Source organism: Panthera onca, chromosome C1, assembly GCF_046562875.1.
Source record: "Panthera onca isolate mPanOnc1 chromosome C1, mPanOnc1 haplotype 2, whole genome shotgun sequence".
NCBI classification, from domain to species: Eukaryota; Metazoa; Chordata; class Mammalia; order Carnivora; family Felidae; genus Panthera; species Panthera onca.
Window position 1 is genome coordinate 136,121,288 of NC_138346.1, and position 25,518 is coordinate 136,146,805.

At 38.3% G+C, this 25,518-nt stretch overlaps 2 protein-coding genes and 1 pseudogene across 4 annotated transcripts in view; all 3 read left to right on the top strand.

Moving 5' to 3' along the window:
- The window catches only part of DBT (dihydrolipoamide branched chain transacylase E2), a 53,482-nt gene extending 48,263 nt beyond the window's left edge, over positions 1-5,219 (top strand). For both annotated transcript variants that reach the window (XM_078451623.2, XM_078451624.2), the window contains one exon: positions 3,508-5,219. In XM_078451623.2, the coding sequence (XP_078307749.1) occupies positions 3,508-3,675 (168 nt within the window). In that variant the 3' untranslated portion in view covers positions 3,676-5,219. The remainder of the gene's footprint in view (positions 1-3,507) is intronic.
- A 4,439-nt stretch (positions 5,220-9,658) lies between these two features.
- Positions 9,659-25,518, top strand: part of LRRC39 (leucine rich repeat containing 39) — a 28,431-nt gene continuing 12,571 nt past the window's right edge. The window contains exons 1-2 of one of the 2 annotated variants that reach the window (XM_060625000.3): positions 9,659-9,899; positions 21,572-21,761. In XM_060625000.3, the coding sequence (XP_060480983.2) occupies positions 21,649-21,761 (113 nt within the window). In that variant the 5' untranslated portion in view covers positions 9,659-9,899; positions 21,572-21,648. Of the gene's footprint in view, positions 9,900-18,083; positions 18,224-21,571; positions 21,762-25,518 lie in introns of those variants that run through there. The other variant, XM_060624999.3, reaches the window with a different exon arrangement.
- On the top strand, positions 14,960-15,247 carry LOC132672704 (ragulator complex protein LAMTOR5 pseudogene; annotated as a pseudogene).

Consider the following 25,518-nt stretch of genomic DNA (forward strand, 5'->3'; position numbering starts at 1 on the left):
ATTGGGGGGTGTAGCAGATAGGGCTTGGGCATCCCTATTAACTCAGTGTTGAGAACCACTAGAGTTAAAAGAAGTAAGCCCCTGGATTCCATCTCAGTACCACCATTATTAAATGTCATCACCACATTGACTATGATTTTGGTCTTCATGCTTTCGGAAGAACCTTTTTTCTTTATGTTTATGATGCTTCCACACTGAGTATCCCTGGGACTTGTCTTTCATGAGTATTACTTTTGTGTTGGCATCCAAGCCTCCACAGATACTTTCATTCAGCCTTTTTTTTTTCTTTTAATGTTTGTTTATTTTGAGAGAGAGAGAGAGAGACAGAGAGACAGAGAGAGAGACAGACGGGTAAGGGTAGAGAGAGAATCCCAAGCAGATTCTGCACTGTCAGTGCAGAGCCCAATGTGGGGCTCGATCTCAGGAACTGTGAGATGATGAACCTGAGCTGAAACCAAGATTTGGACATGTAACCAACTGAGCCACCCAAGCACCCCTCGTTAGAGTCTTTTAATACAACAAAATGTTACTTATCTGAATGGAAGGCTTTGAAGCAGAGACAACATGTAACTAGAGTTCCAAGCAACATAAATATGAACCTTGCCCTCATCAGATCAATAATTTTTCAGTGTTAAGCATTCTCTTCCAAAAACAGAATATAAAGCCTCTGTAATTGCACTTCCAGTATTTTCAAACTTTTTTTTAACATTCACTTATTTATTTTGAGAGAGAGAAAGAACAAGAGCGCACATGAGCAGAGGAGGGGCAGAGAGAGAGAGAGAGAGAGAGAGGGAGAGAGAGAGGGAGAGAGGGAGAGAGAGAGAGAATCCGAAGCAGGCTCCATCCTGCCAGCACAGAGCCCGACATGGGGCTGGATCCTACAAACTGTGAGATCCTGACCTGAGCCAAAATCAAGAGTCGAACGCTTAACCTACTGAGCCTCCCAGGTGTCGCTCATTCAGCCTTTGATTTGCTTTCTTACAGATAAGATACCTTTTTCCTAGCATCTACTCTCCCTTCTAGCATAGAGAGGAGATAGGGAGAGAGATCCAGAAACACATAGTGAGACTCTGTTCTTTACAAATCAGGAGTGTCTCTGAATATAATTTCCCTGTCACCCATTCTCCACCCAGCATTTGAATCTCACAGAATTCTGACTTCCTGCAGTTTCCAAGCCATCATACCTATCTGAGAAAGTTTTGTTTTTCTTTTTCCTTAAAGATAAGATGTATTTTCTTCTGGATTGTGTGTGTGTGTGTGTGTAATTATGGTAAAATCTACAAAACATAAGTTTACCATTTTAATGTGTACAGTTCAGTGGCATTAGGTACATTCATGTGTTTACAACCACACCACCATCCATCTCCTGAAGTGTTTCCTTGGCCCAACAAACTCTGCTTGTGTACATCACTTTTTGTTTATCTGTTCATCTCTAATGAGTATTTGAGTTGTTTTCTTTTTTTGGCTATTGTGAATAGTGCGGCAATGAACATTGGTGTGCAGATATCTGTTCAATAGGTGTGTTTTTACCAAATCATTGTTACCCATGATTTCATCAAGCTATGAAGAATAGTTCTTGGAGTATAAGTCTTCTAATATTTGTCGGGTGGGAACAAATAGTGTGTCTCCAATCCCTTTCTTTCATAGTGTCATCTGTCCTTTGTCATTTTCTGTTTTCACTATAAATTTTGAACGTCTTGTTGCCAAAAAGTCTAAGTTATGAAAACCCCCACATAACTCAGTTCTCTGTCCTTGTCTTCCCTGACCTATTGGCTGCACCTGAGTCAATTGAGCCATCCCACTTCCTTGGAAAACCTCTTTCACTGTGACTTTGCAGAATACCTTGCTATTGTGACTTTCCTTCTGTCTACTGCTGATTCCCTTTGAGGCTCCTTTGCTGAAACTTCCTTATCTCCCAAGGAAGATTTTGATTCTCTCTTTAAGCTGTGGGGTATTCCTGGGCCCCCTTCTGGCCGTTTTCTTTATCTGATCCCATCTTATGGCTTTAAGCGCCATTTATATACTGATGACACTCAAGTTTATATCTCTCCTTTGATCTGGAAATTCATATATCCTGATTGGATATCTAATTAGGCATCTTGAGTTTCCTGTTCCTTTCCTCACCACCCCCCACTCTCAAACTTACTCCTCCTGAAGTTTTCCCCTTTCAGTAAATGACCATTCTGCCCAGAAACCTCCAATAACTTCTCACCTCACTTAGATCAGAGCCAAAGTAGCTGCAGTGGCCTATATGGCCTTCCACTGGTGCTACGAAGTGTGATCAGGTACCCATGTGAGGCCATGAATGTTGTATCCAGACTGTGAGGACACCAGTACAGAAAGGGAGAGTAGGGCTTAGATGCTTTCACAGCAGTTTGACAGGTGATTTTTGGTGTATTGAATCTAATACAAGAAGTTAGGGCTTGCGTTTTATATATCTTTTAAAATTTTCTTTTAGTAATTTACTTTTACTATATTTTTTAAAAATAGCTTGCAATGGATTAGAAATTTTATTTTATTTTATTTTAATTAATTTATTTATTTTTGAGAGAGAGACAGAGAGTATGAGTCGGGGAAGGGCAGAGAAAGAGGGAGACACAGAATCCGAAGCAGGCTCCAGGCTCTGAGCTGTCAACACAGAGCCCGATGCATGGCTCGAACCCATGAACCACAAAATCATGACCTGAGCCAAAGTTAGACACCCAACTAACTGAGCCACCCAGGTGCCCGTGTATTAAAAAGATTTTTTTAATAACAATAAGTCATTTACCAAAAACAGATTGAGAAGCATTGCCCTTGACAGTGTGCCCCACTTTCTTTCTGCTCCATCCATGACCTCATCTCCCACCTCTCACCCCTGCCCCTCCACTGCAGCCACCCTGCCTACTTTGCTGTTCCTCTAACACTCCAAAGTCATGTTTCCCCTCTGTCTCTCTTTGAAGATACATATGGCTTGTTTCCTCGCTGCCTTCAGTAAGGAAACGATGGTGAAGCTTTCCCTGCCCACCGTGCCAAACAAAAAATGCTGCCTACATCTAGCCACTGCCTACACTCTCTCCCCTTTCCACATGGCTTTATTTTTTCCTTTGTACTTTTCTCTAACATGCTATATATTTTGCTTATTTATCTTAATTTTCTCTCTTTCTCCATACAATGTTAGCTCCAGGAAGGCAAGGATTGTTATTTGCTTTGTTCACTGGTTTAGCCCCAGAGTCAAGAAGAGTACCTGGCACATAGTAGCTGCTCAATAAATAACTGTTAAAAACAAATTGAAATCTGAGAAGAGATTTACTGTATATAAGGAAATTATACAGGAGACAGGAAGTACCTTGGAGAAACTGAAAAGCTTGAGGCAGGTACAGAGATGGGAAAAATTTTCAAGTCGTTGGGATGCCCCTTTCTTTTCTGTCACAGGAAGGGGGGTTGCCTAGTCTTTCACCATTGCTGTTGCTAGAGCTTGTACTTGGAGCAAGTGAAGTTTGACTCTGTTCTTTGCCTTATTTCTAGGTCCTTCCCCGATTTAACGAGAAAGGAGAAGTGTTTAAGGCACAGATAATGAACGTGAGCTGGTCAGCTGATCACAGAATTATCGATGGTGCTACAATGTCACGCTTCTCTAATTTGTGGAAATCCTACTTAGAGAACCCAGCTTTTATGCTCCTAGATCTGAAATGAAGAGTATAAGGCGTCATTGAACTTTTTCAGCGTCCAAAGAACATGTAGAGCCTCGCTGCACAGCACACGTTCTTCGTCACAATTTGTATTATAAATGATTTGTATTGTGTGATTCAGGTTCCCAGGCACAATATTTATCTCCGTTCTGTTAGACATTTTACAGAAAATGAATAACGGTGTAATAGTTCTCCCGGGGCTGTCACATTTTGTAGGTCATAGTGTGACTTCTTACTATGGTGCTGAGGTCTTTGTGTCCATGGACTGAAACTAGGAAGAACAACGAAATTAACGTTACTAAAAGACAGATTGCAATATCTGGTATTTACCCTATTTTTTTTTCTTTTCCTCTTTTAATTTTAGATTGCCCCTTAATGAAACTTTTCAATTACACTTAGTTGGGAAATGGAATTTACACACAAAAGTATCTTTCATTTCCCCACAATAATGCTAACTGTTGTATAAAAAAGTGCAATTATACTTAAACTTTTAAGATATCCACGGTTATGTTGCTTTGTAGAGATTATCTGTAAATGTCTTGTTTATATAAACTAATATCTTTTAAAAGAGAAAATTATAAGCTAATCTTAAAAATGCCCAATTATAGGGGTGCTTGGCTGGCTCAGTCGGAAAAGCATGTGACTCCTGATCTTGAGGTCATGAGTTCAAGCCCCACCTTGGGCATAGAGCTTATTTAAAAAAAAAAAAAAAAAAAAAAAAAAAAATCCCAGTTATAGTTTTATAACCAGTAAGGCTATCAAAAGTGTTTGCTTAAAATGAATATTCTTTTAGAATTGGTAACTTTTTGGTGTGTTGTTAGGAAAAAAACCACCTCTGCAAACTTGCCTCATGTAAGAGAAGTGCTTTAAATGTAGCAGCCGCTGACATTGTCTTACATTTAGAAGTCCATTGCCTTTTAACTATTTTTTATCTTTCTTGTCTTCAGCTAAAACATAGAATAGAATAAGAAATTAAGATGTATTCCATTCTCCATATCCTAAGAAGGAATGTGCATAACAAGAGAGAGAAGAGTCTAATGAGTAATTATGGACATTAAAATAATAAATCTCATACAGAAATGAAAGTATCATAATGATCATTTTGTAAGAGGCCCACTTTAATCAGAAATAGCATCAAGGTGAATATAATCCAATGTTTTGATTTGCATTCAGAAATCCAGCTTGCTTCTAATGTTTTCTAATTGATTACTATATGTTCAAGTGAAATTTTGTGAGAAAAAAGGTTGTTTTAAATCTGCTTGATTTTTTTTCAAAATGAAAATGACCTGTAAATTAGAAAATAATGGATCAAATGAATGTTATTATTTTTTAAATTTAGGTAGTACAAAGAGTCAAAAAGAAAATGAAATCATCCATGATCATACCACTATTAACATTTTGATCAAGGTATCTGTATACATAGCTATTCTTTTTATAAAAATGAGATCATGCTTTATCTACTATTTTATAATTTGATTTTTTAATTTAACATTATATCACAAGTAACTTGACATGTCAATAAACAATTCTACATTATCATACTTTTAAGTGGCTGCATAATATTCTGTGTGTGTTTGTTAGACATTTGATATTAAACATCTACTGTATACTCAGCATGGTGCTAAGCACTGGGCATAGAATACCTGCCCTCATGGTCCCTGCCTTCATTAATTTACAGTCAAATAGAGGAGGCAGGTATTAAATAATTCTAAAAAGTAAAATATCATTACATGTCTAACTGGGGAGAAAAACAAGGTGCTATGAGGGTGTCTAATAAATGTTGCTAATTCTGTCTGGGAGGGTTATGGGAGGATGTACCATAATTTAACCAATTCCCTATTAATGGCATTTGCAGACTTTTAAATGACTAACCATATGATCAGTTGTCTCTTAAGGAAGATTCCCCAAATCTACAGTGGACAGTGCTCCTTGCATCCCATGATTATAACTATAACCTAGTCATATGGCCACACCTAGCTGCAAAGGAGACTGGGAAATGAGAAGGCATGTGCTTAGCTAAATATTTTGTTACTATGGGTGAAGGAAATAATGGATATTAGGGGATAATTGCTGTCTCTGCCACAGAAGATATTTTATCCATTTCTGGTTACAGAAGACCATAAGATATATAACAATTTTTTAATGTCACATAGCCACTAATGTGCAAACTGACGCTCAACCCATGTGAATCCCCTTACATCTTAACACAACTCTGACCAACTTGTCTGACTTAATCCAGTAACCAATAGGCAGTAGTATTGAGTTGAGACACTATCAAGTGAATTGCCTGACAAAGCCCAGATTTTACATTATCTTTCTCCAGGTCTTCTCTGAGCTTTCTCAGCAATTCAGAAAGCGGTTTCATTTCTTTTGTTTTCTTTTCTACTCTTGTCCCCTGGGACATGTCATAAGTACCATTATCAAAAAGGTCAAAGATTTGAGGGAGATAAAAATGCAGGGACTACTTGTTGCATTCCATTGTTCAAATTTCTCTCCTCTTCAGCCTGAACCTTTACTTTTAAAGCTTAACTGTCAGGACCTTCTCCACTATTAGTAGCAAAAGCCTAATTCTTACTAGGTTATGTTACAAAGGGAACTCGATTCATATAACTGAAATCCTCAGGGGCATCGGTTTCAGGTATGGCTGGATCCAGGGACTTAATAAATTCCAGACTGTCTCTGTTTTGCTGTCCCTGTCTGCCTCTGTCTCTGTATCTCTGTCTCGTCACTCTGTAACTATTGGATCTTTTTTGCCTCATGTTGACCTCATTCTCAGGTCAAGCTGTCCCAGTGTGTTGACAAAGATGCCTACAAGTACCCAGACTTACATTCCTCAGAACTCACATTGTTTCCAGTTAAAATCTCAAGGGAAATTTAGATTGGTCTGGCTTGGTTCATGCCCATTAATGTGGGCAGGGGAGTATAATGGCCTGATTGGCCAGGCTTGGATCTTAACGGTCACCTTTAGAGCCTGGAAATCAGTCAGCCCCAATGCACATGGACTAATAAGAAAGGAGATCTGGAAGAACATCTGGGCAGATTAAAAAATAAAAGTCAACCAAATAAAGTGAGATATTGCCCTCCCACCCCACCTCATATTAAATAATGAATGTTTTCTTTTTTCTTCTGTTTATTTTTGAGAGACAGAGACAAGTGGGGAAGAAACAGAGAGAGAAGGAGACACAGAATCCGAAGCAGGCTCCAGGCTCTGAGCTGTCAGCACAGAGCCCAACGTGGGGCTGGAACTCACAAGCTGTGAGATAATGACCTGAGCTGAAGTCTGATGCCACCCAGGCACCCCAATAATGAATGTTTTCTAAGAGATCTCTTTAAGACCATGGGTACAGAGGAAGTTGAAGAGGTAGAATAGGGAGTAAGAGGTAAATACAGAAGATAATATTAAACTATTGGTTGTGATTCCAAGATTTTTCAATATCTCCGAGAAAGAATATTTGTATTTTCTTCCTAGTTTTAGTAACAAGAAGTAATGTGATTCTCAAATATCAAATGATGCAGTGTTGACAATTCATCCGATGTCAAAATATGAATCACTAGCTTCGGTATTTTCTATTCATCTTTCTTGAAAATTTTGCATGCTAATTTATTCACTAGCTTTGATGTTTTACGCTTATACTGGTATATTAATTATGGCAGAAGGAAAAAGTTTAAGTTATATTTTCCAAGTCCATTGCTATGAAAAAAACAAGATTAACAGGATGCTATGGCTTACCATAGGGATATCTATCAAGAGAAAAAGAAGATATGCATTCCAATTTACCTGACATCCTATGAGAGATCATGGTCTTCAGGTTAAACTGATTCCTTCCAGATTCTTCAGCAAAGGCCTCAGCCATTCTTCACAGTACCTGTGCCAAGTCTCTTCCCTTCATTTAAGCACCTACACAAATCGCTCCCCAGCCCTGTTGTACCCAGCAGACAGCTCCTCCTTCTGTCTTCAGAGAACACAAAGTGATTCAACCCAAGGTTCTGTCATTTCTCCCCTTTTCACCTCAAAATCTCTATATTCTCACACTTTCCCTTTGTTTTCCTTTTGGAGGAAGATGTGATTCTCTCTCAGCAAAACCCACACTTCCTACTCTCTATTTTAATTCCATTTCTTCCTCCTGATCCTTGTTTTATGTTTAATCCCATGGGCCCATTTTGATCTTTTAGTCTCTTCCTTACATCTAGAATTGTACCAGATGCACGTCTCCAGCACGCTGGTTAAGATTCATTTCCAGTTCCTCATGGAGAAGTTATTGGAGACTGATCCCAGAACTCTCAGCAAATTTAATTTTTTTTCTTGTTGATAAATGTATCAGGGTAATGTCGTATGTCTGTAAACCTGTTTCCTTTTCTTTTTGGGCACATGGTTAAATATTTTCCAGCCTAGCCTGCAGTTACGTAGGGCCATGTGATTTATTTCTAGCCATTGGAGAAGGTAAAGTGATGTAACCATTTCTAAATGTGGCCCATAGAACCTCCCAAGAGATCCTCTGTACTACTCCCTCTCTTTCCTCTCCACAGCAACCTTGAGGACTTTATGTTGAAGGTGGCAGCCACACAAGATGGAAGAAACAAGCATCTCCAAATGACTAGGTGGTGATAAAGCGTCCCCACCACCACACCCCAGTACTGATTGGTTTGCATGTGATACAGGTGAAATAACTTGTATTGTTTGAAGACACTGGTATTTTCAGATTAATCTTTTACTTTAGGTAGTAATAACCCTAACTCTGAGCTTTCCAATGCAATAGTTACTAGCGACATGTGGCTCTTCACACTTAAATTTCAATTAATTATTGTGGCTATTGAGCAATTCAAATGTGGCTAGTATAACTGGGAAGCTGAATTTTAACTTTATTTCATTTGAATTAATTGAAATTTAAATGTGAAGAGCCATATGTGGCTAGTGTGCACCATATTGGACATTACAGACATCGAATATTTCCATTACCATAGAAAATGCTATTGAATCGTGCTGCCCTAATAAATATAGGGAGAGAACTGTTCTTACTTTTTTTTTTAAAGTTTATTATTTTGGGACAGAGAGAGAAGGTGCACACTTGTGAGGAGCAGAGAGAGAGGGAGAGAGAGAGAATCCCAAGCAGGCTTCAGAGTCAGCTCAGAGCCTGACGTGGGGCTCGAACCCACAACTGTGAGATCATGACCTGAGCTGAAATCAAGAGTCAGATGCCCAACCTACTGAGCCACCCAGGTGTCCTGAACTGTTCTTATTTTTAAAATAATCTCCTCCCCCAAGAAATTCTCTATTTCTCTAAAGCCAATTTCCCTCTACCTAAGAGAAGGCTCAAAACACTCCGTTCTCACATTGTTAGCTTTACCTGTACCTGCCTCTGCACGAACACACTCCTGTCTTGTTCCTTCTTGCCTTTGCCTAACTTTTAGAATGGATGGTCTTGAACTCCTTGTGATCTGGCTTCCTTCCCAGCTGCTCACCTGTAATCACAGTGTGCTCGGCAAAAGGTTTGGCCACACCTGTCTCCCAGATGTCTCCTAAATAGTTCTCTCTACCCCCATCACTCTCCTGAGCTCTAGGCACTCATTTTCACTCTTTTGTGTCTCAAGGTCATCATGTGTTTCAGAGAGACCAGGTCAACTCTGAATTATTTACGCTAAACCCTCAGGTGACTCATGTTATCATTGTTATCCCCACAAAATTACCACAGCTCTTTTCCGTTCCAGAAAGCATTACCATTTAGGCAAACACTGAAGGTAGCATTAACCCTTGATGACTGCAAGCTCAGAATGAAAGGGAAATGACTTCATTATAAGGCAGTTGCAGTCCTGAGCCGAAGGGTTTTAACCACGAGCTAATTCTTGTGCTAGTCAGACCCTTGTGAGAGAACTCTAGGCCAGCTTGCTAGAACTGAGCAGGAGAATTTGGAGATGGTCCAGAGGAGAGACACAAAACCCAATCACGAGCAAGAGTAAGAGATACTCAGGCTTTTACTGAGTATCATGTGGAATGTTACAACACAAAGCATTGAGAACAGCTGCTCTGGGCCTTGACAAGAGAAAGGACAGAAATGAGAACAGGTGGGAGATTAAGAATTTAGGTTAGATAAGAGGCAAAGTCGGGATGGTCAAAAAAGGGTTCAAGCTAATCCCAGGCTGAGGAGGGGGAGGCCGAGTCCCTCCAGCAAGCCCCAAAGCCTCCACCCGTCTGTATTTCCAGAGGAACCGTCAGGCTGTGCTAAACTTGGGGTAAGCTATGTCATTTGAAGTTTGCTGCAGGAAGCTTCTTAATATGTTCTAAACATGTGTTAAATAGTTCTAAAAATGTGGCAAAAAGAAAAGTAAAAAAATCAAGGTTATAAAATCTGTGTGGAAGTTGCAAGAGTGCAATCATCTGGAAAAACCTAACAAATTAATTTCCTGGGAAAAGGAAGCCAGAGTTCAAACTGCAGTAACAAAAGCAACTACGTTGATGGCAGGGGTAATTAAATTAATGGAAACTGCAGGGATGAATATAAATCAGAATGACTAATAATTTGAAACATTAGTTATTCAAATGCGACACAGAGTCCTCGATGAGCTAAGTCGCCGCACTAATAACTGCAAACCGAGGGCTTTACAAATTGCACAAGAACCTGGCTTTGGTCCCATTATGTTTCTGTCACAAGCTTAGAAGGGCTCCCATTGGTTTGTTTTTAAAACCACCATTGTCATTTACTGCACTAGTTTCCCTAATAAGGTTGTGAAAATGAAAAATATTGATATATAAATGTAATGCACTCTAATTGTAATAAAATGGTATTTACAAAAGATGTTGGGGGGGTTGTAATTTTTTCTAAATGCATTGTCATTTCTCACAGCTTCTCTCTTTACTAGATGTTACAGGTTTAGTAATTGCATAGTATTTGTGGAAATGTGAAAAAACAATTTTTGTAGTTGTCTTTTGAAATGTATACAATATGTCCTCAAAAGTTGGGTCTCCATCCTAGAAACAAAATATTATGTAATTCATATAGAATTATGCAGTTAAAGAGTTAAAAGTTTGGCATAGCTTTTATTTCTGTAGAACTGAAAAGCAGTGCATAAAAATAAAAAAAGAAAGAACGTATCTTTTTGTTATGTGGCCCAAAATACCTCATTTGACTGAAAGTGCAGTTTTGGGGTTCTTATTTGGTGGATATAGGAGGGGTATTGTTCTTTTGTTTTTGTTTTTTTCTTTTGAAACAAGACTGCAGTGGCTTCTATTCTGTGGTTCTGAGGTTTAAATTGCCCCAGAAAGTTGAAAAATATTCTGATTACTGCTTAGGTTTTATATTTCCTGTGAGAACATTCTTTACACAAGAAAACTATAGCACCAACTTATTCATAAGAGAAATGATGTTTTGTTCATGTGTATTTTGTTTGCTAAATTACATATTAGACTCACAGCATGCTTTTCTCAAATGAAGATTTTAAACTCAAATTCAAATGACCTTCTAGTTTCTGGCCCATTCCCCATAGGCTACAGAATAAATGAGTGTCTGAATACACTAATTTCTAGTGTCTCCACTGTTGATTAGGTTAGTGAAATGCTGTGTGTGTGTGTGTGTGTGTGTGTGTGTGTGTGTGTGTGTAAAATGACAGCCAGCACAAAATCCTAAGGTCAGAAGTACATTTTTATTCTTAGTTAAATACATTAATTTTTGGTTATGAAACATATATTTAATGATAGAAAAAAGAAATAATTCGCATTTAAAGCTAAACTTTTTTCTCAGCCATTTTAGTAACTTAAATATGTCAGTTATTAGAGACTGAAACTCAGTGGGGTCATGCGGCAGAAGTCATGTGAGACTGGCTAGAATCTGAGAACTTGAGCTCCAGGGGAAAGGTATTTGGTATCTAATAGTGTTTCCTATCATCTTGGAGGAAATGTCCCTATTTTGTTGGACCAAGTGGTGCAAGTTAGTATGCAGCTGTAATTTCCTAATAGAAGTATCAAAATGTGGAAAATAGTGACTCCACATTGGCAATGTTTAGCAATCATGTTGTCTACTTTCCATCCCTTTGTACATACACACACACACACACACACACACACACACACACACACGACCTTAATGGAACATTTTCACATAAAAGAATATCAATGTTCCAGAAAACCCTACAGCTCAACAAATCAGTTTTAAAATATTCTTGTTTAAGGGGCACCTGGGTGGCTGAATAGGTTAAGCAACCAACTCTTGATTTTAGTTCAGGTCATGATCTCACGGTTTGTGGGATTGAGGCCTGTGTCAGGCTCTGTCCTGGGATTCTCTCCCTCCCTCTCTCTCTCTCTGCTCCTTCCCTGCTCATGTGCACTCTCTCTGCTTTTCTGTCTCTCAAAATGAATAAGTAAACATTAAAAAAAAAAAAAAAGGAAAAGATATAAACAAAGTACAATTACAGAGGCTTCAAATTCTATCTCTGAAAGAGAATTCCTAACACTGAAAATTTTTTATCTGATGAGGGCAAGGCTCATATTTATGTTTCTTGGAACTCTAGTTACATGGTGTTTCTGCTTCAAAGCCTTCCATTCTGACAACTAACATTTTGTTTTATTAAAAGACTCTAGGGAGGGGCGCCTGGGTGGCTCAGTTGGTTAAGTGTCTGACTATTGGTTTCAGCTCAGGTGATGACCTCACAGTTCATGAGTTCAAACCCCACATGGGGCATCTGTGCTGACAGCATGAAGTCTGTTTGGGATTCTCTGTCTCTCCCTGTCTCTGCCCCTCTCCTGCTTGTGCATGTGAGCTCTCTCTCCCTCTCAAAAATAAGCACTTAAAAAAATAAAATTTAAAAAATTTTAAAAAGACTCTAAGGAGTCATAAAAGGGCTTTACGGATTAAAATCCCAAAGTAGTATACTCTTATTTTCCATTGTTTCTCCCTATGTTCCATTATTTTCTTATTTGAATAAATGGGTCACACAAAGCAGATGCTTCTATGCTTGATATGATTCCTTATAGTACTGTAGTGTTAGAATTTATGGGAAGAAGCTTGACTAAATGATCAGTAGTTCGACTGTTCTATTTCACTTTGTAAAAGAAAATGCTCTAGGTCTGATATAATCATGCTTTTAGGGGCACCCGGCTGGCTCAATCAGAAGAGTGTTCAACTCTTGATCTCAGGGTTGTGAGTTTGAGCCCCACATTGGGCGTAGAGATGACATAAGATAAATAAATCAGCAAATTAAAAAAAAAACATGCCTTTAAAAACAGAGTAATAACTACTTTATCTTTAGTGTTCTATGTTTAAAACCATTATAATCTTTCTCTAAATGTAAGCCTATGTATTAGCACAGGTCATGATGGAATAGAGTGAAAAAGAAATGGAATTATGTAGCCTGAATCTCAGTTCCCCCTGTTCCTTCCTGTCTCTATTCACTGCCCCTCTAAAGATGTGTTAAGCAATAATAAAATTGCTTTGATATTGTTGGTGTCCACTACAAATGTAATTTTGTGTGACTTCCATAAACCTGTTTTTAAAAGGAAGTAGAATGACCCAATGGTCCAAGTCTAGGAGCCAAATCCTTCTGAGTTGGAATTTAGCTCCGCTTTTTCAGCAGTATGTCTTTGACAAAGTCTCTCCCTCTCTTTTTAAGCTTTATTTGTGCATTAAATAGGTATACCTACTGTGATGGCTGATTTTATGTGTGAACTTGACTGGGTGCCTAGACATTTGCCAAACATTCTGGGTGTGTCTGTGAGAGGATGAAATTAACCTTTGAATCCATAGTCTGAGTAAAGTAGATTGCCTTCCCCAGTGTGGGTGGGCATTATCCAGTCAGGTGAAGGCCTGAAGAGAATAAAAAGGCTATATCTTTTTCTTTCTTGTAACAGGGTATCATGCATGTTTCCTCATATTATGAACCACCTTTCTACTTTGGGTTTGTATGATTTTGACTACTTTAGCCTCTTCACATGAGTAGAATCATACAGTATTGACTGTCCTTTTGTGACTGGTTTATTTCACATAGCATAATGTTCTCAAGTTCATTCCATGTTGTAGTATGTGACATAATTTTGCTTCTTTTGGAAAGCTGTGTGACATTCCATTGTGTGTATACACCACATTTCCTTTATGTATCTGTCAGTGGGTATTTTGGTTGCTTCTATCTCTTGAGTATTGTAAATTATGAAGCATTGAACATGTGTGCAGATATCTCTTCAAGATCCTGCTTTGAGTTCTTTGGAATGACACTTTATTTGTAATGTGCATTTTTTTTTTTTAGTTTATTTATTTAGAGAGCAAGAGAGAAAAGCATGAGTTGGAGAGGGGCAGAGAAAGAGGAAGAGAGAGAGAGAATCCCAAGCAGGTTCCACACTGTCAGCACAGAGCCCAACTCAGGGCTCGAACTCACAAACAGCGAGATCATGACCTGAGCCAAAACCAAGAGTCAGATGCTTAACACACTGAGCCACCCAAGCATCCCTGTGATGTGCTTTTATACCCTCTCTTACCTGACCATTCCGCTTGGTGTTTTTCTAGATTTGTTTCCTTTTTCTAAATACAAGCATTGCAATTGTAGTCAGTCAAGGCCATGGATTTTTTTTTTTTTTTTTTTTAATTTAAAAAAAATTTTTTTTTTTAATTTAAAAATAAATGTTTATTTATTTTTGAGAGAGGGAGACACAGAATCTGAAGCAGGCTCCAGCCTCTGAGCTGTCAGCACAGAGCTTGATATGGGGCTCAAATCCATGAACTGTAAGATCATGACCTGAGCTGAAGTTGGACACTTAACTGACTAAGCTACCCAGGGGCCCCAGGGCCATGGATTCTGATGAAATATATCCCTGTGGGACCTCAGAATGCAAACCTGGGCACCAAGCAGCTGGAAAACCCACAACAATAGAAGGAGAAGATAAAGCAATTTGTGCAACATTATACAATGAGATACTTAAATGGCTTCATGCTTCACACAGTTAAGATTTACCTCTCCTCTGTAAAATTGTCTTTTCTTTGATTTTTGTCTCAGTCTCTGAAGAAAATCCTTTCACAGCTAACCTTCTTCCTATGATCATATGGCAATCATATCCATTCCCATCTTCTCCTTTCTTGGCTTTACTGTTGGAGGGTAGTAATAAGACTAACCTTTTTTGAATACTTACTGTGTTCAGGCACTGTGCAAGTTCTTTTGTATATTAACTCATTTAATCCTCACAAAAACCCATGAAGAACTCTTATTTTTATCTACATTTTGCCAATAATAAACTGAGGTGCCAAGGGAGTATGTGACTTTTGCAAGGATATTCAAGTATATAAAGATGTGGGCCAGGGCTCATGGCAGACACGATGGAGATGACCTTAGAGCAGCCCTTGGAAGACACAATGAGGAATCCATTCATTGTTGGGGTCCTATGGCACAGATTCATGAGGGCTTGATCGGGGCTGCCGTGGGGCCCAGTCCAATAAACGTGCTGGGCTGATAACTGTTTGATCATTGTTCTAGCCCAGCAAGCAGCTAAGCTAACCTCAGTCCCCACTGATATTCTGGTGGTGTGTCTAGAACCAGATACTGGGAACATTCTGATCCCGGAAAATGATGGCATCACAGTGGCAGTGCACAAAATGGCCTCTTGACGTCCCCTATCAGTTCTATATCAGCCTGTCATCAGGGTTCAATCCTACCTATGCTAATTATCTTATAGAACTATTAAAGTTCCAGTCGTTAGGCCATTTATTTAGTGTGCATTGGGCACTTTTCTATTAATTTTACAGTAAGCCACTTTTGGACCCTCAACAGATTGACTTGTCAAAATATTAGTAAGAAAGATCTAGGTCACTTTGTGTACAGAATTTTGTTCAATAAATCTGGTTGGAGGAAAAGAAAAGCATAAAAAATACAGTGATAGGTACACAGAAAATCAAATAGAAAGGGACACAACTCCAGAAAAACCCACAAAGTACAAAAAGAAATGAATGTAATTACTTCTGTTATTTGGATCAGCTATGAATAACATTTACATAGTAATAAACACTACCAATTTAACAAAAATTATGTTATATTGGGAGGACTGGAGGAGGGGAAATGTATGTTACTGAGTAGGTGGTTTAAGACCACAGAATTCTCATCTTCTATGGTATGAAGTCAATAGATGATTCCCTAATCAGTACATGAAAAAATAGCATAAGCATATTTTTGCAAATACACCAAGAAATAGTTAAAATAGCAATATCTGTTTCTTACCCATTTCTTACATACAGATGATGGAAATCTCCCTGGCATGTTTGTGTAAGAAGGGGTATTCATCAAACAAGTCCTGGAACTATACAACGGAACTGGCCTGGTAAGGGAGCTGCTGTGGTTGCCCCCAGAACCAGCTGCATCCATTGTGGCCAGGAAACTCCTGCTGTTAAAACTAACCCTAGAATATATTGCCTCTGCTGTAGTCAGACCAGCAAAAATGAACTGTAGCCACCCAGCCAGTTTCCCCACATTCTTTGCTTCTAAATCAAAGTACATGATTAGTAGAACCTTAGTCACATTCCTCAGTTCTGTAGCAAGGGAGGTTGGGACTTTTCCCCCTAATTCTACTTTGGCAAAGTGGAGCTCACTAACGTGAAGGATGATCAGACTATGAGAGGGCACTATACAGTGCCTTGTCTCTTCCTTTTCTCTCACCCACTATGTCCCCAAATCACTGAAATTCTGTCTAAAATGCTTCATAAATAGCTTGTGAATCCATTCACTTTTTTTTTCCACTTTCCCTGACATTTCTCTAGATTAAGTCACTTCAACAATGTCTAAGTTGGTCTCACTTTATATTTGTATTGCCTCTTTAGATGAGAGCATAGGAAATAAGCTAGAAAAGGGAAAGAGAGAACCTTGGAATTTGTGGATTTCATAGAAATACTGTCAAATTAAAATGTAATGGTAGACAGTGCTAAAGGGAGAGATAAATCTAAATTGTTTCCAAAGAGACAATTTAGTACTTTTCTTAACAGAAGCAAAACTCCTCCCAGCACCTTAATGTTGCTGCATGAACATATTCAGGGAAGCCATTGTATGTGATGGTACAGACACTCTGGACAGGAGATTAGAGTTCAGGTTCTGTGATCTTTGCTCTTTCTGTGGTCTTAAGTGGCCCCATAACTCTGAGTTTATTTGTTACAGAAGCATTAGAGAATTTCTATGGAATAATCAGGCATTTTTTAAGTGCTTTTAGCACTAAAATTGGGGCACCTGGGTGGCTCAGTCAGTTAAGTGTCTGACCAGCTCGGGTCGTGATCTCTCTCTGCCCCTCCTCCATTCTCTTTCTTTCTCTCTTTCAAAAAATAAACATTAAAAATATTTTTAAAAATTAATAAAAGCACTAAAATTTCCAGTGTCCAAATAACTAAACAAATGATGGTCCACCTACACACCAGAATGCTATGTAGTCATTTAAAAGGATGGTATAACTCTATACTAATATGAAACAATTTCCAAGATATTCTGAATGAAGAAAACACAGTATAGAGAAATATACATAGTATGCTAGCATTTTGTGTGTATGTGTGTGATGGCATGTGTGTGTGTGCTTTTCATGAATGTAGGCATATTTATGTTTGTAACTTCACAGACCACCTTTGGAGGGCTCAGAAATAAGTGGCCATAGTGACTGCCTTCAGAGAAGAGAACTAAATCACTAGAGGTGGGCTTAGGTGAGGATTCATTATCTTTTGAATTTTGGTCCATGTGCTTATATTACCAACTCAAAAAATATTTTTTTAATGTTTATTTGGCTTTGAGAGAGAGAACGCACATGCATGCTAATCGGGGAGGGGCAGAGAGAAGGGGAGACAGAAGATCCAAAGTGGCCTTTGTGCTGTCAGCAGAGAACCCAATGTGGGGCTTGACCTCACAAACCGTGAGCTCAAGACCTGAGCCAAAGTCAGATGCTCAACCGACTGAACCACCCAGGCACCCCCATAATTATTTTCAAAGAACCCAGAATTAACTCCTACCTATGAAGGCTGAAGAGATAAAGGTTGAGAGAGAATTAAATTTGAGCCTGGATGCAGCAGGAGCTTGGGGCTCCTTTTTTACCCATACTATTCTATATCTTTACTTTTCTTCTTTTCTGAAGCATTTACCTTTAGTTTAAATATTTACAGATCTATCGTTTACCACGTAGGGTTTTTGTTGTGCCGTACATTCTCAAGTTTTCAAGTTTCTCTGCTGGGAACAGATAAATTCTATTAAATATTCAAAATGTGTAAGTCATGAAAAATGGAAGGACTTTCAATAGGAGTTCTTTATATCTGCAGCTTACAAATAGTTCTGCCTGATAGTTTTATAACACCCCATATACAGCATTTTGCAGTGTACAGAATGCATGCACATACGTTATCACTTGATCCTTTGCACAGAAGCTCCATGTGATTCTTGCTATTCTCAGCTTTGTCCAAGATCTAAAATTAGAACTAGGCTGACATTACATTTCACTTTGGTTACAAGTCTGACTGAGGATTTTAATCATCTGGAGCCACATGGAAAACAATTCTCCCTGAAATCCTCTTTCAGCTGATAATCACTAACTTTGGGCATGTCAGCTTCTGCGTCCTCTGACAGTGGTAAGTATTTTTCCAAAACACTTCTTTCCTATTCTTCACATGGAAATAGACTGCTGATGATGCCTTTACTGGGTCTGAATCTGCTGGAATGCACAACTGAACTTGGAATTGAATTTACAAGTCTCTTTTGGGGTCTCATAGTCATTCATGTAATTGTCTTCCTCTGGAAGATGGATTTCTGTAAAAGTTAAGCATTTTTTTTTTAGTTTAGTTTTGTTTTTGTTTGTTGTTTTGTTTTTTGTTTTGCTTTCTTTTGCCTTTAGAAAGCAGACTCTCCCAGTTATGCCCTTGCCATACTATGCGCTTTTGTGTTATGGTAGTCATTGGAGGGAACACAATCCTATGCTAGCAGCAGAAATACATATGTTATTACTGACTTGTTTTCCTGGAAGGGGAACTGGTTGCTGGGAAAGGAAAACTGATGGCTGGATCAAGTTTAATGGCAAACTGAGAAACCTAATTAGCATATGAATGGTTATATATGTTTAAAAAATACACATTCACATGTAGATACTTGATAGTTTTAAAAAAGGTTTTCTTATTTGGTAAACACTTCAACCTTGTTCAAATCTGAGACAATAAATTGTAGGTTCACTGTGATGTACCTAGGGGTTTGGATTAGCAGCACCTGTATGCCAAGGTTTCTTGCTGGCAAAAAGCTCTTGCAACCTGTTCCTATGCTAATTGTGCAGGCATTGCTTAAAAATAGGGACCCTCTCCTAATAATTTGCTGAATATTGGAAATTATATATCCATCCTAAAATTGTAAACATTTTTTCCTCTGTAATGGAGTTTTTCTCCCACCCCTGTCTCTCTCTCACACATTGCATAGTTTTCTTTTTTTTGCACTGCATACTTTTAAAGAAATTAGTAATTTAGAGGAGATTAATAATGAAAAGCAGCATTCTCTGCCCCTTTTCTGTCACTCTAGAAGTGACAGGATTTTGTTTTCAATAGTTGCCACCTTTGTTCCTGTTTTTTTGTTCAAGGGGGGTTATTATTGATCAACTTTAGGCATAATCTACGGAACTTCATTATGAAAGATGATGCTCAAATTCACTTACACCCTTCTAGAGTTATATTCTTAGTTTTAGTTTCTCTCTTGATTACCTTTAGAACTTTAAACAAATACTTAAGTCTCTAGTTCTCATTCCATAAAATAGAGACAGTATCTATGACTCCCCACTTTGAAGATGTGGCTTTTGGTGTTCTTTCCTCTACACCTCCATTTCCTTCTTTCACATTCTGTTAAAGCATTTATTCTTATTTTTATATTTTCAAGATGTATTATACTTATTACATTCTGTTCTTTAGATGTAAACATGTCTTCCTTGCTTTGTCATGGGTTGATTTATTTCAAAAGTTGATTTCCATCACTCAGAGAAGAAACTTTGTACCCTTAGAAGTCACTCCCCATTTCCACCTCCGAAAAGCCCCTGGATATAACTAATCTACTTTTTTTTTTTTTTCTCTATGGATCCCATATACATGGTCTTCTGTGTCTGGTTTCTTTCACTTAGTATACTTTCATTCAAAGTTCATCTACAATGTAGCCTGTATCGGTACTTATTCCTTTTTCGGGGGAGTAATATTCCATTGTATGCATATATCACATTTTGTTTATCCATTGTCAGTTGACAGCCATTTGTTTCCACTTTTTGGCTATTGTGAATAATGCAACCTCAATATTCATGTGCAAGTTTGTCTGTGAGCATACGTTTTCATTTCTCTTGGGTATAAATCTAGGCGTGGATCTTTTTCTATGTTATACCTTCCATTTTTTCCTATTTTTATGTTAGGTGTGCCTCTTATAAACAATACACAGGATTTTGTATTTTATTTAATTGGACAATCTTTATATATTAAACTATGGCATTTAGTAGTCAGGGAAGTATAAATTGTGACCATAATGAGATTTTATACAGCAGTGTGTTGGTGAGGATGTACATCAATGGAAACCTTGTACAGTTGTAGTAAGAGTATAAATGGGCACAGTCACTTTGGAAAACAATTTCGCTCTATCTTATAAATTTGAACATTCACATTCACTATGATCCAGCAGTTAAAGTCCTAGGTATATACCCAATAGCAGCAATACCCACTTGAGCACCATGAAGATAAGGACAAGAATTTGGGGAAAATACTGCTCATAATAGCAAAACTCTGGTACCCAAATATCCATATTCATTGGGATGGAAAAATTAAATCATGGCATAGTCATACATTTTGGAGATCATGGCTTCCATCAGTATATAAAATGTTCTACTTCCTTTATGGAGCTATATATTTCCCATGATATGGATGTACCGTAATTTATTGATTAAAGGTTATATTGCTTCCAATCTTTTGCTTTTATGAAAAAACACTGAAGTGAATAACTTTATAATATGTAATTTTACAATTGAAAATATTTGCAGTACAAATTCTTATGAATGTGAATGTGCATTTGTAAGACTGATAGATATGACCGAATTTCTCTCCACAGAGAATAACAAATATGGCCACCTTTAGTGTATAAAAGTACCTGTCCCCCTACACTGTTGCATATTTCACTTCTTCCTTTCCAAACTTTATACGTTTCTATTTGCTTCTTTTGCCTTACAGCATTCCAGTAAATGTTGAATAGTTGTGATTGTGGACATCTTTGACTTCCTGAATTTGGAAGGAAATGATGAATTGTGGATCATGTTCTTTCACTATTGCTAATGCAATCTGAAGAAAAAATCAATACAATTATTTGTAAGGCAAAGAATATTCCATCAAATGAATCTACCATAATCTACATAACCAATCCCCTATTTTTATTTTCCTTTCCTTTCTGAGATTCAGGTCACAATCCTCAATATTACCTCTAACCCTCTGCAATTTATTTTAGAAGAGCCAGTAATCTTAGTATAATACCACTTAACTGGATTCCAGCTTGTGCCTATAGCATCTAGATTAAGTAGATATCCCAAGACGCTGGTCTTAAATTTATATATCCGCTACTTAGCCATTTTCATATAACTGGGCATGTAAACTAGTTGCAGTTTTTCATTATTGCAAATTACATAGTAACAAAGGAAGTTGACTTGGCTTCAATTCCCACCTCTGCCACATATTAGATATGAGACCTTGAACAAATTGCCCATCTTCAAGGCTCAGTTCTCTCATCTGTATTTTACAGACAATGAAAGCACCCATGTCATAGGATTTTTATGAGGATTATTAACTGAGACATGATATGTAAAGTGTATAAATAATTTTGGGAACATGGAAAGTGTTCAATAAATACACGCTACTGGGATCATTTTGGAACTTTGTGAATGTTCTGAAACACATTCTTTTTTTCCCCTCTGGTACAATTAGGTCCTTTTTGAGATGGCATCTGTGATTCAGCTATTCAGAACCTAAAGTTGGTGACTCTGTGACAATGTGGAGAAATCATGTCAGAAAATGTGGTTTGTACTGGGGCTGTCAATGCTGTAAAGGAAGTTTGGGAAGAAAGAATAAAGAAACACAATGAAGACCTGAAGCGAGAGAAGGAATTTCAACAGAAGTATGCTTTAACATGTTTATTATTTTGAATTAGTGAAAAGTCAGAACATCATCATTCTAGAAAAGAGCACTTATTAAGTGCCTTATTGTTGAATTTGATAGAGACTTTTATTTACTGAAAACTCAAAATATAACTACAGGGCTATCCCTGACTCAATTAAGTGTGATTATGTGATGGTGGCCACAAAAAACCCAACTGTCTGTATGTAGTTGGGGCACGAGGTGGCTCAGTCGTTTAAGCATCTGGCTCTTGATTTAGGCTCATGTCATGATCTCCCGATTCATGAGATCCAGTCCTGTGTCGGGCTCTGCACTGTCAGTGCAGACCCTGCTTGGGATTCTCTCTCCCTCCCTCTCTCTGCCCCTCCCCTGCTGGCACTCTCCCTCTCTCTGTTTGTCTCTCTCAAAATAAATGAACATTAAAAAAAAATAGTTATCTTGGGCCCTCATAGGAATCTGGTCAACATTCATCATAGTTTGATTAGTATCATTTAGTCTATTTTTCACTGATGGCTTGTTCAGTATAATAGTCCCTAGGTACTAAAACAGCATCTAGCAATGCTACGTAGTATAGATTCTCACCTATTTGAATAGCAGTGAGTTTCAGCCAGGTTCCCTGTGGATCACCTGATTCCTTGATTTGGGCTGTACTTAAATAATTTGGCTCTCATTTCCTCTGCCTTCTTGATATCTACCCACTTTCCTGATTGGATGTCTCCAAAGTATTCTATCTAATCTTGCAAGAATACCCACTTTCCTCATGGATCCCTACAATTCTCATTCATTAGATCTCTTTCTAAATATTAAATTGTCTTTTGTCTTGCAACATATACAGATATTGGGCCATTATGTTGTACACCTGACACTAATACAATGTTATATGGCAATTATATTTCAGTGGGAAAAAATGCTCTTGTGTCAGTTAGCAAATACCATAAAATTCAACTAAAAATGGCTTAAGGAATAGGGAAGTCCTGAGGCAAGGCAGTTCCAAAGCTCTAACAGCTTTAGAGATTCAGCTTCTTTTCATCACCTCCTACTGCTAATCTCAGTGTCTCAGTTTAGTTCTTAGGGTAGCCTCCCTCAGTGTCACAGAATGACTGGTGTACTTCCAGGCATCATAGCCAGACCTCATTATGTTATCAGAAGAGTGGAAACTATTTCTGTTTCTTCAAGAATGAAGAAGCCTTTCTGAGGTGTTTTAGCAAACCTCTCCTTCACCTCTCATTGACCAGAACTGGGTAATTTGTACTCCCCTAATGCAGTTCCCTTCTAGGAGAATGAGACTGTGTGATTGGTTTATATAAATTAAGATTTATACCTGGGTTACTTGGGGGAAGTATAAATACTTGAAAATAACAGCTATTCTCCCAGCAAAGAAGAGGGGAAAAGTACATTCTTGATAAGCAACTATTTTGTGTCCGCTATCTGTAAAAACAAAAATCCGGCTGGGGAAGGGCCACTCTTCCCAACCAAAGCCAGTAAAGAGAATAATGATGCTGACAATGATGAGGTAGCAGCCGTTGGTTGTGCACTTACTGTTTACTAAGTACTCTGCTAAATGTTTTATCTGTACTATCTCATTTAATCCTCTCAACATACTGAAACAGTGTCTTGATGAGGATTATATTGCATTATGAGAGATGGAAAACCAAAATAATATTTTCTACACAAGACATGTTAACTTTTCCTGGTACTTGATCTATGGCTGGAATAGCACTCCACTGAGTCAGATGGTCTGTGTTGCCCACGGTCAGGCTTTTATCTTGTTGCTCAACTGTGCATGGCTTCCATTCCTAACGGAATGGATGTCACCCAATGGCCCCAAATAGATTCACCAACCTCAGCCAACATGTTTGATTCCAGCTAGCAGGAAGTGGCACACACTACTACTTCTGCTAACATCCCATTGATACGATACATATCTAACTACAAGGAAGGATGGCTAAATGAAGTCTTGTGCCCAGTTGAATTTAGAGCATCTATTGAGAAAGAAGAGGAGTAACAGATACAGGGGAATGACAAGCAATCTCTGCCACACATGAGTGTTCATTAAAGAGACAGAAAACCTGAGAGATAGGCCTAATTCAAAGAACACAATGCTAATAAATGCAGAACTGGTATTCACACTCAAGCAATCCGACTCAGGAAGCATGATATTCACCTCAGGTCTTACATCTCCCTAGATTGGCCCTTGATATATAAAGCTACTCTTATGAAACCCATTATATTTGTATTCTACAATTATGATAAACTTGACTCTAGAGTACTCTTTTTAAATTTTTTTTAAGTTTATTTATTTCAAGAAAGTGAGAGCACCAGCAGGGAAGGAGCAGAAAGAGACGGAGAAAGAGAGAATCCCAAGCAGGCTCCACACTGTCAGCACAGAGCCCAATATGTGGCTCAGACCCATGAACCATGAGATCATGACCTGAGCTGAAATCAAGAGTCAGTAACTTAACTGACTGAGCCACTCAGGTGTCCCAAGAGTACTCTTTTTCTTTCTTTTTAATTGATTGATTGATTTTTGAGAGAGCGAGAACAAGAGCAAATAAGCAGGGGAGGGGCAGAGAGAGAGAGAGAGAGAGAGAGAGAGAGAGAGAGAGAGAGAAGCCCATGCAGGTTCTTTGCTGTCAGCACAGAGCCCGATGTAGGGATTGATCTCACAAACCGTGAGATCATGACCTGAACCGGGATCAGGAGTCAGATACTCAACCAACTGAGCCATCAGGAGCCCCAACTCTAGAGTATTCTTAACAAATCATTTCCTTTTTTAAAACAGTGGGTGGGAATCGTGACTTGCTTCTAAACTCCCGAATGTCACCTATCATACGTGTTTAGTTAAGAACCATTTAATTTTAGTAGCTTCAAGTTCTCTCTGTGCAAAACGGGCAAGGGGTAAAATGATTAAGAATGTAATCTAATGCTGGGGCGCCTGGGTGGCTCAGTCGGTTGAGCTTCTGTCTTCTGCTCAGGTCATGATCTCATGGTCTGTGAGTTCGAGCCCCGCATCGGGCTCCTTGCTGACAGCTTGGAGCCTGGAGCCTGCTTCGGATTCTGTGTCTCCCTCTCTCTCTGCCCCTCTCCCACTCATGCTCTGTCTCTCTCTGTCTCAAAAATAAATAAAAACATTTAAAAAATTTTAAAAAAGGAATGTAATCTAATGCTTCTCTCAGCTAAAGGTGGCTAAAGATTTAGTTCAAAAGCATCAAGTTTAAACAGAAATAGACCTCATTGTCTTTTGATGCCAAGCTATCTTGAGGAAATCAAGCATTTAGGAAAGAGTTGGTGTGACAAAATCTGGGAAAGTCTTTAGACTATGATAAAAGAGTTTCATAGGAGGTAGAAAATTTCTATGTAAAATTGGAAGAACATCAAGCTTGAACTAAGCAGTGGATGAATTATAGAATACTAGAGCTGGAAGGGAACTTAGACATTATTTAATCGAAACCCCATTTTAATAGGCAAAGCCCACAGAGGTGGTATGTGTTGTCCACGGTTGCCAAATTAAGTGATACATTCTGGACTTAGATCATAGAAATTCAGATCCAGAAATAACTTAGGAATCATTGTAGAGATGGAAATAGACTTGTTGAATAATAGCCTCACTGTAAACTCATCAAGGACGGAGCTTTCTGCATGCACAATGTGCAGCGTCGCATTTGGCATATAATGGTTGCTCAATGAGTTCTTTAAGTAAAAGGTTAGGGAACAAGACACCTGATTACACTTGTCATTAAATCTTGTTCTGAAATACA